This window comes from Eubalaena glacialis, chromosome 15 (assembly GCF_028564815.1).
Source record: "Eubalaena glacialis isolate mEubGla1 chromosome 15, mEubGla1.1.hap2.+ XY, whole genome shotgun sequence".
NCBI classification, from domain to species: domain Eukaryota; kingdom Metazoa; phylum Chordata; class Mammalia; order Artiodactyla; family Balaenidae; genus Eubalaena; species Eubalaena glacialis.
Window position 1 is genome coordinate 73,774,114 of NC_083730.1, and position 14,593 is coordinate 73,788,706.

At 48.8% G+C, this 14,593-nt stretch overlaps 1 protein-coding gene across 4 annotated transcripts in view; it reads left to right on the forward strand.

Annotated features, from left to right (window-relative positions):
* Positions 1 to 14,593, forward strand: part of DEPDC5 (DEP domain containing 5, GATOR1 subcomplex subunit) — a 91,135-nt gene that overhangs the window by 54,762 nt on the left and 21,780 nt on the right. For 3 of the 4 annotated variants that reach the window (XM_061170285.1, XM_061170284.1, XM_061170287.1), the window contains 4 exons: positions 615 to 834; positions 2,154 to 2,287; positions 7,613 to 7,721; positions 10,563 to 10,706. In XM_061170285.1, the coding sequence (XP_061026268.1) occupies positions 615 to 834; positions 2,154 to 2,287; positions 7,613 to 7,721; positions 10,563 to 10,706 (607 nt within the window). The remainder of the gene's footprint in view (positions 1 to 614; positions 835 to 2,153; positions 2,288 to 7,612; positions 7,722 to 10,562; positions 10,707 to 14,593) is intronic. The other variant, XM_061170286.1, reaches the window with a different exon arrangement.

Consider the following 14,593-nt stretch of genomic DNA (forward strand, 5'->3'; position numbering starts at 1 on the left):
ACTTACTTCACTCAGTATGACTATCTCTAGGGCCATCCATATCCCTGCAAATAGCATTATTTCACTGTTTTTTATTATCATAGGATATTGAATATAGTTCTCTGTGCTATACAGTAGGACCTTGTTGTTTATCCATTCTATATATAAAAGCTTTGTGACGTCTTGTTTTTATTTTATTTTATTTATTTTTTTGGCCATACTGCGAGGCATGCAGGATCTTAATTCCCCGACCAGGGATTGAACCTGGGCGCACAGCAGTGGAAGTGCCGAGTCCTAACCACTGGACCACCAGGGAATTCCCTGTGACATCTTGTTTTTAATTTTTCATTTTTATGCATGATTTATGGTTGTGATGATAAAAGGCCACAGCGGCACTGGGCCTGGGTGCACAGAAGCATTCTGACGTCTCTGGGATAGAAAGTAAAAGCAGCCTTGGAGTTCTTCCCTCTCAGCCTGCGTGAAATGCAGCATCAGATGAGCACGTGCTCCTGGGCGGATGGACGCTCGCACCCTCACTCCCGGGGGCGTGGGTGTTGAGATGGGATGCTTACTGGGGTGCTTTTATCATCTACTTTTTCTCACCACCACCCCTTTTCCCCTGTGGCCCTCTGTAGCTTAATCGAGTCTCTGAAGTTCTGGAGGACCCGCTTCCTGCTGCTGCCGGCCTGTGTTACCGCCACCAAGCGCATCACAGAGGGGGAGGCCCACTGTGACATCTACGGGGACAGGCCCCGGGCGGACGAGGAGGAATGGCAGCTCCTGGATGGCTTCATCCGATTCGTGGAGGGCCTAAACCGGATCCGCCGCCGGCACCGCTCCGATCGCATGATGCGGGTGAGGCTCCACGGGCCCCTTGGGGACTGGGCCCGGTCTGGGATGCAGGGACCATCTCCTCCTGTGTCTGGGGCCTCTCGCCAGCCAGTTTCTTTACTCCACAGCTGCCCAGCATTTATCTTCAGTCCAAAGCAGTGGGTTCTCCTCCAGAGCAGGGTGAAGGGGGGGTGCACAGCCAGCCACCGGTCTGGGGCCACGCCTCTGACCCGAGGACACAGACCTTTGTGAGCTCCCCACTGGGGACCCGGCATCAGGCACAGCTGCTTATGTGACTGGATTGCTGGTGCTGGATTGCTGGATAGAAACTCGCTCAAGAGGGTGACAGCAGCAATGTCACTTATGTCACTTGTAGTGTTTCCTGCACCCTTGGGCCTTCATTCAACCACTCACTCCCCAGTGAGGACGCTGAGGCTCGTGGGGGTGATGGGATGTGTCTGAGGACACCGAGCTAATAAAGGGCTGATCTGGGATGATTCAGCATGTGTGTGTGTGTGTGTGTGTGTGTGTGTGTGTATACACATACAGATCTGTGAATTTTACAAATGTATAGATTCACATAACCCCCCCCACCACCATAATCAGGACATGGAATAGTTCCATCAATGCAAAAAAACTCTCACACTACCCTTTAGAGTCACACTGTCCCCCCATCTCTAACCCCTGGCAGCCACTGGTCTGTCCTCCGTCACTATACTGTTGTCTTTTCCAAATGTCCTATAAATGGAATCATACGATAAGTAACCTTTCGAGGCTGCTTTCTTTCACTCAGCATAGTGCCTTTGGGGTTCATACAACTTGTCGCTCAAATCCACGGTTCATTCCTTTCCATTGCTGAGTAGTGTTCCATCATCAGCCGTGTTTTTATTTTTTGTTTTTAACCTCAAGTTCAGTGTTCTTTAACCCAGGCCAGCTGCCTCTCGTACACAGCATCATTTCTGGGAGAGCTTATGTAGTGGAAAGAACCTTGGTTTTGAAGTCAGTTAACTGGAGTTTGAATTGCAGCTGCAGTGCGATTTGGGATAAGTTACTTCACTTCTCTGAGACTTAGCTTCTTTTTCCATAAATTAGATGTGACGTTATTTACTTCCTTGAGCTGGTGATTGAGAATAAAATGAGATGCTATACGTAAACCGCCTCAAGGAGGCAGTGTGTTTTGAGTCCACAGCTATTTGGGACCTTCAGTTCAAGTGAAAAGCTGTTTCCTGGCATTTCCTGATCCTGAGACCCCGTCTTCCCCGACTGCATTGGTGGGCTCTCAGAGCCTGAGGCACAGCAGACGCAGCAGCATCTGATGGCCTGTCTCCTCCTCTATGCTTTAGAAAGGGGCCGCCATGAAAGGCTTACAGATGGCTGGGCCCATCCCCACCCACTCCCTCGAGTCGACCGGCCCCCCAGTTGGGAAGAAGGGAACCTCAGCTCTGTCTGCCCTGCTGGAAATGGAAGCCACTCAGAAGTAAGTGCCTGGTGGACAGAGACTCGTTCCCATCCCCCAGGCCCCAGTGCGGTGAAATGTGACTTCTGTCTACCAAGGAGCCAGTAACTGACAAAAAGACACATACGTGAAAAGAAAGCTAGGTTAATACCTGGTAAGTGTCAAATGTCATGAAGTAGGTCAGAAGTTAGAAACTTGCAGTCTGGGGCTTGATTTGAACTGCAGATACAGTTGGTTTGGTCCACAAGGTGTTTTTTTGTTGGTTGGTTGGTCTTTTGTTTGTTTTGTATTTTTAATAGACTTTCTTTTTTAGGGCAGTTTTAGGTTCAAGGCAAAATTGAGTGGAAGGTACAGAGAGTTCCCATCTACACCCTGTCCCTGCACATTATCCACATCCCTCACTGAACGGTACATTTGGTACAATCGATGGACCTGCATTAACACATCATAGTCACCCAAAGAGCAGTTTATTTACATCAGGGTTCACTCTTGGTGTTGCACATTTTATGGGTTTAGACAAACTTATAATGACACGTAGCCACCGTTATAGAGTAGTTTCGTTGCCCTAAAAACACAAAATATTTTTTAAATATTTGAGCCAAATTTTTTTCATTTGAAGATTTCATATAAAAATCTTGATTTCTTAATGAATTCTTACATGAAAAAATATATAACATTATGGTTATATTGTATAAAAAATATAGATAATGTAATACGAAATTGTATTATGGGTAATATGTAAAATCCAGCTTTGCTCAAAGTGGTGGAGGCTCAGTTAGCACTGGGTCCACGTTCAAGCCCAGCCACGATGGGCTGGCACTTTAAGTGGACTTGTGTCCCTGGTTTACCGTAGAACCAGCACGCTGTCTGCTCTTGGACTTGTCTTGGCCCCTCAGACGAGGGCCACCTGACCAGCTTTTCTAGGCATTTGAGTGTGTGGTCCCTTTGTAAACAGTAGGTGCTGCAGCTCTTAGGACCCCGGTGGGACCACATCTTGCTTTGGGAGGGCAGGGACAGCGTCACAGGAGGTAGGATTTAAGATGTCCTTGTAGAAAGGGACACATTTATACGGGGGGTAGGGGGAGGACTTGGGGAAAAGGAGAAAACATTGCCACGAGCAGGTGGGACCTACTCTGGGAGGCCTTCCCTGCCCCCTCCATCCTTCCAGCCAGATCAGAGCCCCGCTGTACTTCCTGGTGTCTGTCTGGTGAGGGGGTCTGTGCCATGCCCGCAGGAGCCCAAATATGTTAAGCTTTCAGAAGGTAACATGAGTGAGCCCGAGGCCCAGTGGGAGATGCAGTTGCAAAGACAGCATGGGAAGTTGGATTCCAGGCTGTTCTTACACATTCTCATAGCAAGAGCGACCCTTTGAAAGTTTATTTTAATGGAAAATTTCAAGCAGATTAAAAAAAAGTAGACTCGTGTAATAAATCCCTGTTTACCCATCACCCAGCTTCAATGATTATCAACTCACGGCCAGTCTTGTTTCATTTATATCCCGCTTGCTCTCGTCTTCCTTTTTATTGCTTATGAAATCCCAGACATCACACCCCTTTGTCTATAATATTTCAGTGTGCATCTCTGAAAGATAAGTACTCCTAAAACAAAACTGTAATACCATAATTTACCTAAAAAGTCACAGCAGTTCCTTAATATCATGTAATATTCATTCAGCATCTTTGGCAGAAGTGGTGTTTGCAGAGATGGGTCCTGCGTATAGGAAGGCCTGGTGGGTGGGCCCAGGAGGCAGAGGCCTCACTAGTCCCGGCGAGAGGCAGCAGAGGCTGGAGGGTGAGGATGGGATGGAGAGGAAGAGATGCGGGGAGAGAAGGGAAGAGCGTGGCCGGGGTGACAGGGGAGCAGATGAGAGGAGGAGAGCTGGGGTAGGTCGGGCTCATTACTGAGGGCGCTGGGGCCTCCAGAAAATACCTTTATCTGACCAAGGAAAGACCCCAGAACTCCGCCTGGCAGGTTGTCCCTGTAGCTAATCACAGACCTTTCCCGCTGGAAAAAAGAACAAGGAACATATGTTGCTGGGAGGGGTGTGAAGTTGGGGGCAGGGGAATCTTATTTTAATGTGTCAGTGAGTCATCGTTCAGTGCACCCCAAGGAGCCTCTTTCTGCTCAGACTCGGAGAGGACGGGTAGTTTGGGGTGGCAGTGTCCCTGGGTGTGTGTGGGGAGCTCAGCTGACCCCACAGCAGGAGGCAGGACACGGAGCCCCGAGCTTTATTCTCCCCCCAGATGACCGCTCCCGGGTGATGTGGTGCGTTTTCTCAGAGCCGGAGGCCGAGCGGAGGGAGCCAGACCTTTACATAACGTTTGCGCACACAGCATTTTTTACTTTGTGTTTTTCTTTATTGTTTTGCTACACCAAGCAGATCCAATTTTATTATGGAAAACTGTTATAGCCATACGAAGAAGAGTTTCAGAAGTTTCACCCGTAGTCCTGTCATCTTACCACGCGTGTCTGTTTCCTCCATTTCCCCTGGGTCTTTGCCTGGAGGCATGCACCTGTTGTTAGGCTCTCATGGGAGACAGAGGCCCCAGGAGCGTGGCTGTGGGCAGTCTGGGCTGCAGGTGCCAATCCGCAGCTCTGCGGCTCCTGTTAGATGGGGATAAACTGATGTCAGGGAGTCAGAGCAGGGAGAGAGCCCACGTGGCAATCGTCACGGCCTCTGGGAAGATGGCAGCGTGCCCCATGCATGTTCTCACGTGTGGGCTTGCACAGTAGAGCTGGTCCTTTTGTGACATCCCCTCCCCTGAGCCGTGAGACAAGGAACCTCCAAGGGCAAGGACGGGTCCTACTTGTCTCTGAATCTCCGACTCCTAGTCCATGGGTCAGCACGTAGATGGCAGCTCAGTACATGGGGGTTGTCATGTGCATCAGACGAGGAGACCCTGGGGGGCAACCGAGGCTTCCAGCCACCACCGTCCCAGCCACGGGCTAGGCCACGGCCCCCAGGAGGCGCAGGAGAGCGGCCCAGTGTGTGTTTCCGGATGAGGCCCAGAAGAACACACCGCGATGTGGTGCAGAGACAGTGCGCTGTACGTGGACCAGGCAGAGTCAAGCTTTTAGTCTGCTTTTCTTATATGAATTACACCTCAGAGTACCCAAGTGATTGGTGCAGGAGGTGTCTCTCTCCAATATTCCAGCTAATGGGTCCAGAAGGAGCGCTGGAACATTACCACATGTGGGCTTTCATGCGCTCACGGACCTAGCAGAGATCACCAGTGACCGCTCACATCGCCAGTTGCTGTGGGCCTCCACGTAGAAGCACACAACACACTGAGGAAGAATTACTGCCCCATCAAACCTAAATGTGCTCAAACCTCTAAATATAATTTCTAGTGCTTAGGAAGTATGGGGCGCAGAGGAACACGATAAACAATAAAGGGATATGATCAGCACATCCAGACTGTAAATTTACAGGACGAGTGAGCTACTTTCTTCCACAAATAAATTGCAGGGGTATGGAGGGATGAGCGGAGCTTTTAGCTTAAAGAAGACTCGAGAGACATAACTGAGTGCAGTGTAGGGATTTTAACTGAATCCTGTTTTGAACAAACACACAGTAAAATCTTTTTTTTTTAAATTTATTTATTATTTTTGGCTGCATTGGGTCTTTGTTGCTGCACGCGGGCTTTCTCTAGTTGCGGTGCGCGGGCTTCTCATTGCAGTGGCTTCTCGTTGCAGAGCACGGGATCTAGGTGCACCAGCTTCAGTAGTTGTGGCTCGCCGGCTCTAGAATGCAGGCTCAGTAGTTGTGGCACACGGGCTTAGTTGCTCTGCGGCATGTGGGATCTTCCTGGACCAGGGATCGAACCCGTGTCCCCTACATTGGCAGGTGGATTCTTAACCACTGTGCCCCCAGGGAAGTCCTAAAATCTTTTAAAGATACAATATATACTGAAATGTTTATGGATGAAGTAATAGCATGTGTGAGTTTTGCTTCCAAATAATCGGGTGGATAGGGATAGATGAAACAAAATTGGCTCTATCAATAAATAATTCTGGGGTCCAGGTAGATAAGAGTTCGATTACATTATCCTCCTTATTTTCATATGGGTTTGAAAATTTTCCATGACAAAAACCAAAAAGAGAGAGTGTAACAGGTTACTATGGAAACTGATTTTTAATCTCCGATATGAGGTTACTTCACCATCAGTAAGAGATGTGTCAGGATTTAAGACGAGGGAAATGTCACAAATTGGCTTCCCGGGGAAACGGATGGAGACGGAGTTTAGTTGTGGGCTCAGCCCCCGTGGGAGGGAGGGGGCAGAAGGCGGAGGGGACAGAGGGAGAAGCTGAGATGCAGGAAAGCCTCGTGACGGCCTCGGGCACCTCCCTCAAGCTCTGGAGCTAGAGCCACGTTCGGAGATGAGCTGGGTTGGACCAACAGGGCCAGGACTTTACACCCCTTGGTGATGGTTCACTGTCCACAGGCAGCCCAGGGAGGGGCTCGGGCTCTGCAGCTGGGCCGTCTCTGGAGGGGGACAACACGCCCAGCTCCCATGTCATCAGGGCCACGGCAGAGGGTCTGGGTGGCGCCTCGAAGTGCCCACCACGAGAAGTGTGTGTTATGGTAACAACGAAGCATTTTAGACTGTAATGTGAGCCTCCTGGAACTTACCAAATAAAAAGTCAATGGTATATTAAAACAGTCTAATTTGGGGGGGCGTTTAAGTTACCATAGTTCATGGCTTATCTTAGTATGGAAAAAAAAATTAGGAAAATATATGTGAAAGTAGGCATTTATGGATACCAGAACTGAGATGGGAGGAGATGTCATAAGAAAACCATAGTTGTCTTGTGTCTGAGATAATGCCTGTTAGATTAGAGTGTGGCATTTTTTTTGGGGGGTGGGGAGGGCTCAAGTGTGTGCGTTTGCAAGATTAACGAATCTTCAAAATGTATAAAGAGTCGACACATTTCACCCTGTTTAGTTAATGCCTAATGGTAACGCAGCCCTAACATTCAGAATGTGCTTCTGCTGGTATATTTAATAAAAACTGAGAAAAAGTTTCTCCCAGAGAGTTAAAAAAATGGTGTTCATGGACGGAGTCACTCAAACCATGTCACTTGCCTTTTCAAAGTAATACATAAGCCCAGGTGCTGCCAAGAGGCTTTTAAAATTGAGCTGTTTTCTGATTTTCCATGGCAGCTGGTGAGCGTTCAGGACAATGAATGAAATTAAGGGCACCACGTAGGGCCTGAGGATTAACAAAGCGGAAGAGCATGTTTCGAAGGTGCTGGCAACTGCTGCCTTCGCTTCGTTGTGGCTAACATGGGTCCTTCCCCAGGGGGCTCTGAGCAAGGACCGCCCTGTGTTTTCCCCCCTCTCAGGTGCCTGGGAGAACAGCAGGCGGCGGTGCATGGGGGCAAGAGCTCCGCCCCCCTGGCTGAGAGCAGCGGCGTAGCCATGACTCCCACCTACGTGGACAGCCCACGAAAGGTAAAGGAGCCCCTCTGGCGGGGGGCTGGTGTGTGCGCTCAGGGACCCGGTATGGAGGGTAACACACAGCCCATGAGTCCAGGACTAAGTGTGCAGAGGATTTGGAGGAACCTTTTGCAGCACTGCTATTTTGATGGAGGGACTTGCCTGCTCACGGTTGTAAGGACGCTAACTGCTAGACGAAAGCAGATGTAAATCAGTCAAGCTAAACTCTATCGATCCGAGATCTGGCTCAAGCTGTGACACTGGCCTCTGGTTTTCCTTCAGCCCCATCTTCAGCCCTCCTGGTGGTGGGAGGGAGGTAGAAAATGACTGAAGCAGCTTCTGGGAGAGCTCACTCTTTGGTGAATGAAATTCCCATCAGTTTGCTTAGACTCCTGAGAAGTAGTCAGATGGGAGCATCCTGGGAGACGGAAACCAAACCTGAGGCTTTGGCCTCCATACAGAATAGCGAGTACAGTAGAGGAGCCGAAAGCTCCACAGGTCAAACTTGTTGTAGCTTTTAAGACCAATAGATGTGTCTCTGCCAACTCCTTCTCCTTGGAAATTCAGAATCTGAGATCGTTCTGATGTGGCAGGGTGAGCTGGCCGCACATTCTCTTACCTGGTCTCTCTCACTCGGAGATGAAGGAGATTCTATAGATGTATTTTATTTTTCAACGTTGTGGTCAACTTGTATATCCATCTGCATATTTATTTATTTTACTTCCACATCATGAAAATTTCCCTGTGTCATTATTTCTCCAAAGTATGATTTTAAAAAATAACTATATAATATTTCATCATATGGATAGACCTTTGTTTATAACTTCATTTTTTGTTTAAAAAAATGGTGGTTTCTGATTTTTAAAAATAGTTTTTGGCAATTATTCCATAAGTTTGTATAATTATTCTGCAGTGTATCACAATTACAAGTGATACTGCAAACATCCTTGCACATAATTATTTGACCACATCTCTGATTGTTTCTTCAGGATAAGTTCCTAGAATTAGACTTCTAGGATGGAGGGTTTAAAATCTGAGAAAAAGTAGCAACTGAGGCTGCGGGCAGTGTGTAGCATCCATAGGCCAGAGACAGCAAACCTCAATAAATATTTTAGGCTTTGTGGGCTGAGAGGGAGGATCAAGGCTATTGTGTGGGCTCTTCTGTAACCATTTAAAATCTTAATGGTTCTCAGCTCACAGGCTGGCGTAACCAGGTGACTGGATTTGGCTGTAGGCTGTCATTTCCGCAAACCCAGCTCTAAGGCAGTGACTCTAGGTACAGTCCCAAGGATAGTCGGTGCGTCAAGAATGACCTGTTGGTGAAGAAAGTCTTTTCACCTGTCCTCACTCACGGGTACATCATCTCAGCAGCGTTAGCACCTCTGCTTCTGTATGTTCTGGCAGAGAAGGGACGCAAATAGAACGTGAGAACACATAAGTGCCTGTGTGCTGTTCACTAGCCGTTACGTCCACCCACTGCCGTCTTTGAGGATTAGAAACAGTGCGGGGGACAGTACTGAGAAGTACAGAAATTACAGAACCACAAGCATTATGGTTAAAATACACCAACTGCCAAATAGGAGATCGTGGTCTAGAACACTCCCTTCATCTTCCAGCTGGACACTGAAATCCATGTGGATAGCCATCGGTCTGCTGGGTGTAGATTCCCAAGTGGTCCAGGAGAAGCAGAGGTGTTAGGAGATGGCCCAGCACTCTCCAGGCAGCAGCTGTGTCAGGATGCGTAGAGGGTACCCGAGTGTGCATCTCTGCAGACACGCGTTTCCTCGGCTCGTTACTTGAGCTCGTAGTGGCTGATGGGCGTGGCAGCAGTCCTGGTAAAATGGACACCGAAATACTTCAGTGATTCTACTTTTAGAATTTAAAAAGTTGCAAGAAAGCAGGGACCTTCAGGTGTATCAAGTGGCATTTCCGAATTTCAGTGATAATAAAGCATAAAAAGTAAAAAGATTTTGAAGGGACAAGAGGACACTTCTTGACCTTAAGAAAGAGGGAGGGAGTGGGTCTTTGGAAAAGTTCTCTCTGTCATTTATGTTTCAAGTACACGGCAACTTGAACCCCACAAGAATAGGGTGGGGAGGGGAAGGCTGCTTCAGGAGCCCCTCCCGGGGACTGCATACGATTTTGTTACACAACCAGTGGAGGAGAAGGTATTGCTGCTCCTGTGTCCCCAGGTCGCTCGGAAAATTAAACAAGAACTTTTCCTGCAGTGAATCCTCTTCTCCCATCTGGCTGCCATGTTGCAGGCGGAAACGCAAACGTCAGGCCTCCGTGCATCTCCCAGTGGCCTGCTGGTCACCCAGCCAGGCGGGAGGCCAGGACGCTGCCCCCGGTCCTGCCCCGTGCCCCCCTCTGCAAGCTGCCCTGCGGCCTTCTCCCCTCGGCATAGGTCTGAGGATGTTCAGAGCTATGTGGGAGGACGCAGGCAGCCAAGCCAGGCTCTGATGAGATCTGAGGCTCTTGGACACACCTTCTCCCCCAGGTGCTGGCTCCCACCCCACTGGGATATTCTGCCCAGGAAGGTGTGAGTTTCTGCTAATGCTTCGCATTTGGATATTTTCCTCCTGGGTGGATCTCTCTCTCTTTCTCTCTCTCCCTCTCTTTTTTTTTCCCCCCCCCTTTCCCCTCATGTGCCCTTCTTTCTCTCCTTCCCTCCTTGTTTTTGTTTTTTGCTCTCGTCCCCCACTCCTTCCCCGATGGTTCGCTGCTGGGCCGCGTTCCGTCCCTCCGCCCTCTCGCACCTGCTGCCGCTTCCTGCCGCTCTGACCTCAGGACGGGGCCTTCTTTATGGAGTTTGTCCGCAGCCCACGCACAGCATCGTCCACCTTCTACCCGCAGGTCAGTCCAACCCCAGGGCCCCGAGGCCCGTGCATGCCTGTCCGTCGCAGAAGCCGCGACCTGGCCTTCAGCTCGGCTCTGAACGCGTGGAATTGGGCCGAAGCCGAGTTTGAGGGGCAGTTGAAACTGAATTCAGTCTCAGAGGTGCATTTCCTTTCTTGGTGTTTGTGGTGACACAGGGGGATGAGGAGATTAACGTCAGAAAACATGCTGGCACATGTGGCTTACGTGTCCCCGTCTTTGTCATGTGTTGCCACTGACTCTTGGCCACGGGACAGCATCTTCCTATTTAGGTGTTTTTGTCCATATGACATAAGCAACATGATACATGCTGACTTAAGGACAGAACTCTTATTTTTTTCTTCCTAGCACAAGCAGATAAATTTATAGCAGTGCGGCAGGAAGTGGTGAAAAACAGAGCAAGCAATTACTCCCAGGCATGTGCTTTGTCATAGACTGAGGGTGTGCGACCCTGGGCAGCTCGCCTCTGGACTGTCCTGAACTCGCGTGTCACATAAAGGGTTTGGACCCATCTCAAGGGGCTTCCAAGCCTTAAAACTCTTCACTTACTATGTGCCAGGCTCATAGTATTATTTCATCTCATCCTCACAGCATAGCCTATGAGGTAAGCAGAAGTTTTATCCCAGTTCTACAGATGGAGAAATTGAGGGCCAAAGAACTTGTGCTTCACAGAGTACAGGGTTGAGCTGGGATTTAAATCAGGACCAAGAGGCTTGATTCATTACCCCCACCCCATAATTAGCATCGGTCATTGCTGTGCTGACACATCTTGGTGAAGAGAACCTGGGCTCCCTGCCCTTTATTGAGGCCCCTGAGTATATGTGTTTGACCTGGTCACAGAGATTTGAAAGGGAGGAGAGGGTTTATGCAGAGCAGGGCAGGCTCAGGAGGACGGACGTGGGAGGTTCGGGGCAAAGGTTTAGGAACCCTTATTTGGTGGAAGTGAGAAAACCAACATGGATTGAGGACCTGCTCTGCCAGCTACTGTGCAAAGGGCTTTGCAAACAGCCTGTGAGTCCATGAGGTACACGTACTATCACCCCATTTTCCAGATGAAGAAACTGACGCTTAAATATGTTGCCTGGTCAGAGGGCCCGGAACTAGCGAGTGGCAGAGCCCCTCCACTGTTCTGTAGTTCACACTGGTGTCTTCCCTTTCTTGGGAGGCCAGAGGGCATCTCGGGTCTGTGCTGGGCTCTTCCCAGTGAAAGCGCGACCCTGGGTGGGTCCCCATCGGGGCCTCTGAGTCCTAATCCAGCAATCACCATCTGTAGGATGCAACCTGCCCTTGTGGTTTAAAACAGACTCCGGATGGAGTTTTTAACCTTTTACTTTCTAACAATAGACCCTCTTGTGAAAAGCTTCAGACTTAGATTAGAATTTAACCTAAGAAAAATCAACAGAGCCGGGAGAGAATTGTTTTATACATCCTATAATACTCCACACAGGTTCACGTGGTGGAATTCACCGGAAGAACAGAAGTGGATAAGTTCCTGGAATTGGAAACAGCAAACAGAGATGAGGAGTTTATGTTACCCACCATTAAAAAAAAAATGATCCCGTGTAAGATGTAGTAAGGGAGCGCTCTGTACTGACATGAAATTAAATTGAGCTATGCTGAGTGCCGTGGGAGATACAGGGATGAACACGACACCCTGTGGACGTTGCTTGTTTGATGTCTGTTCCCCCCTCCTCACCCCCAGATGGTGAGCACCATGAGGGCAGGGGAAGTTTGTTTTTTGGGGGGGTTTGTTTATTTAACATTTTATTTTATATTGGAGTATAGCCGATTAACAATGTTGTGCTACTTTCAGGGAAACAGCAAAGTGATTCAGTTATACATGTATCTATTCTTTTTCAAATTCTTTTCCCATTTAGGTTGTTACGTAATATTGAGCAGAGTTCCCTGTGCTATACCATAGGTCCTTGTTGGTTATCCATTTAAAATATAACAGTGTGTACATGTCAATCGCAAACTCCAGGGGAGGGTTTTGATGAGGGGTGATATTCCTTCCTTCCCTGATGATATTAAACCTTGGAAAACATCCTGGCTGTGGGGCTGGGGTTATTCTCCAGCTCTACAAGGTATATGGGATTCCGTCACGAGTGCTTTTATGAGGCCTCTCTGTGCCCGGATGGTGCTGGGTGGCTGGAGGCCAGGAGCCCTGCTTAACCCACCTCGTCTCCAGGTGGGACACTGGTCTCAATGCACAGTTGAGGGCTGGGCTGGCGGGTCCTGCTGTGTCCTGGTGGCTGGTTGTCCTCCAGCAGGAGCAAGCAGGGCTCTGACAGGCACGGGGTTGGGGGCCATAGGGGCACGTGTTGTGTTTGATGCTCATCTCAGAGGCGTCCTTGGGAAAGCCCCCTCCTTCAGCTCCTCCCACAGCTTTGGGCGTGTGGGAAGGCGGGAGGAGAAGGGGTTGGTGTTGCCAGTGAGGGTTGTTGGTTTGTTTGTTTAATTAACTAAATGCCAAACTTTATTTGGATTTCACCGGTTTTTCTGTGAACGTCCTCTCTGTTCCAGGGTCCAATCCGGGGCACCACGTTGCATTTAGCTGCCATGTCTCCCCAGTCTCCTCTGGTCTGTGACAGTTTCTCAGTCTTTCCTTGTTTTTTGGGTTGTTTTTTTTTCTAATGACCTTGATGGTCTGGAGGAGTCCTGGCCAGATATCCTGTAGAAAGTCTCCAAATCTGGGTTGGTCTGATGTTTTTCTCATGGCGAGACGGGAGTTATAGGTTTTTGAAAAGAATCCTCAGAGGTGAAGTACCCATCTCATCACATTCCATGGAGGTCCACAAGGTTCACACAACATCACTGGTGACGTGAACCGTCATCGCTTGGTGATGTGGTACTTGCCAGCTGTCTCCACTGTGAAGCTGCTGTTTCCCCTTTCTATACTCTGGAAGCAGGTCACTAAATCTAGCCCACTCCAAAGAGGAGACGGGAGATTAAACTCACCTCTGGAAGGTCCCATCTGCACATGTTTAATGGGGTCCTTCTGTAAGGAAGGTTTTGAATGAGGTTCCTAAGACAAAACCCATCCCAGACCAAGCACCTCCCTCTGCTTGGCTCTTTTCAGCTCTCCGTGTGAGACGATGGCGGTTCTGTCCATCTAGCCCTCCTTGTCTGTCTTTTCCCACTGGTCTTATTCCAAAAAGTTTCTTCAGGAGGATTATGGAAATAAATGCAACCTCCAGAATAAAAACGTGACTGGATGGGGAAATTCAGGAAAAGAAAAAATAAGACAGGACATCCTACGAGGTCTTATAACGTATGTAGAGTTTCCTGCTAAATTCAGCTCTGCACTTCCTGGTAGCCAAAGAAAAGTGGGAAACATCTGTTCCAGGATTCAGAGTGGTCATGAGATAAAGACAAACCAGTTGTTGGGGAGAAGCATAACTTTTCCTGGTATTAAGATCTGAGCAAAATGCCTTTCTCTGCGGCCTCTTTTTTTTTCTTTTTTTAATATTTGTTTATTTAGGCTGCACTGGGTCTTAGTTGTGGCACACAGGATCTTCATTGAGGCATGTTTAGTTGCGGCATGCAGGCTCTTAGTTGCGGCATGGCATGTGGGATCTAGTTCCCCGACCAGGGATTGAACCTGGGCCCCCTGCATTGGGAGTGCAGAGTCTTACCCACTGGACCACCAGAGGAGTCCCATCTGAGCAGCCTCTTGAAAGATGGACGTTGTGTGATATGGAGCAGGGGTGGGGCAAATCTGGCCCACCATCTGCTTTTGTCAATAAAGTTTTATCAGGACAAAGCCACACCCCCTTCATTTACATCATCGATGGCTGCTTTTGTGCTTTTTCACTTATACAGAAACTGTATAAGTTTCAACAGGCCTTTATAGCCCACAAAGCCTAAAATAATTACCATCTGGTCCTTGACAGAAAATATTTGCCAATTTCTGATTTAGAGGATAACTCTTAACCACTTCCTGGTTCAGGCTGGTGGGGCAATTCTCAGGGGCAGTAGATGAGAGATGACCCCACCAGAGAGGCAGCACC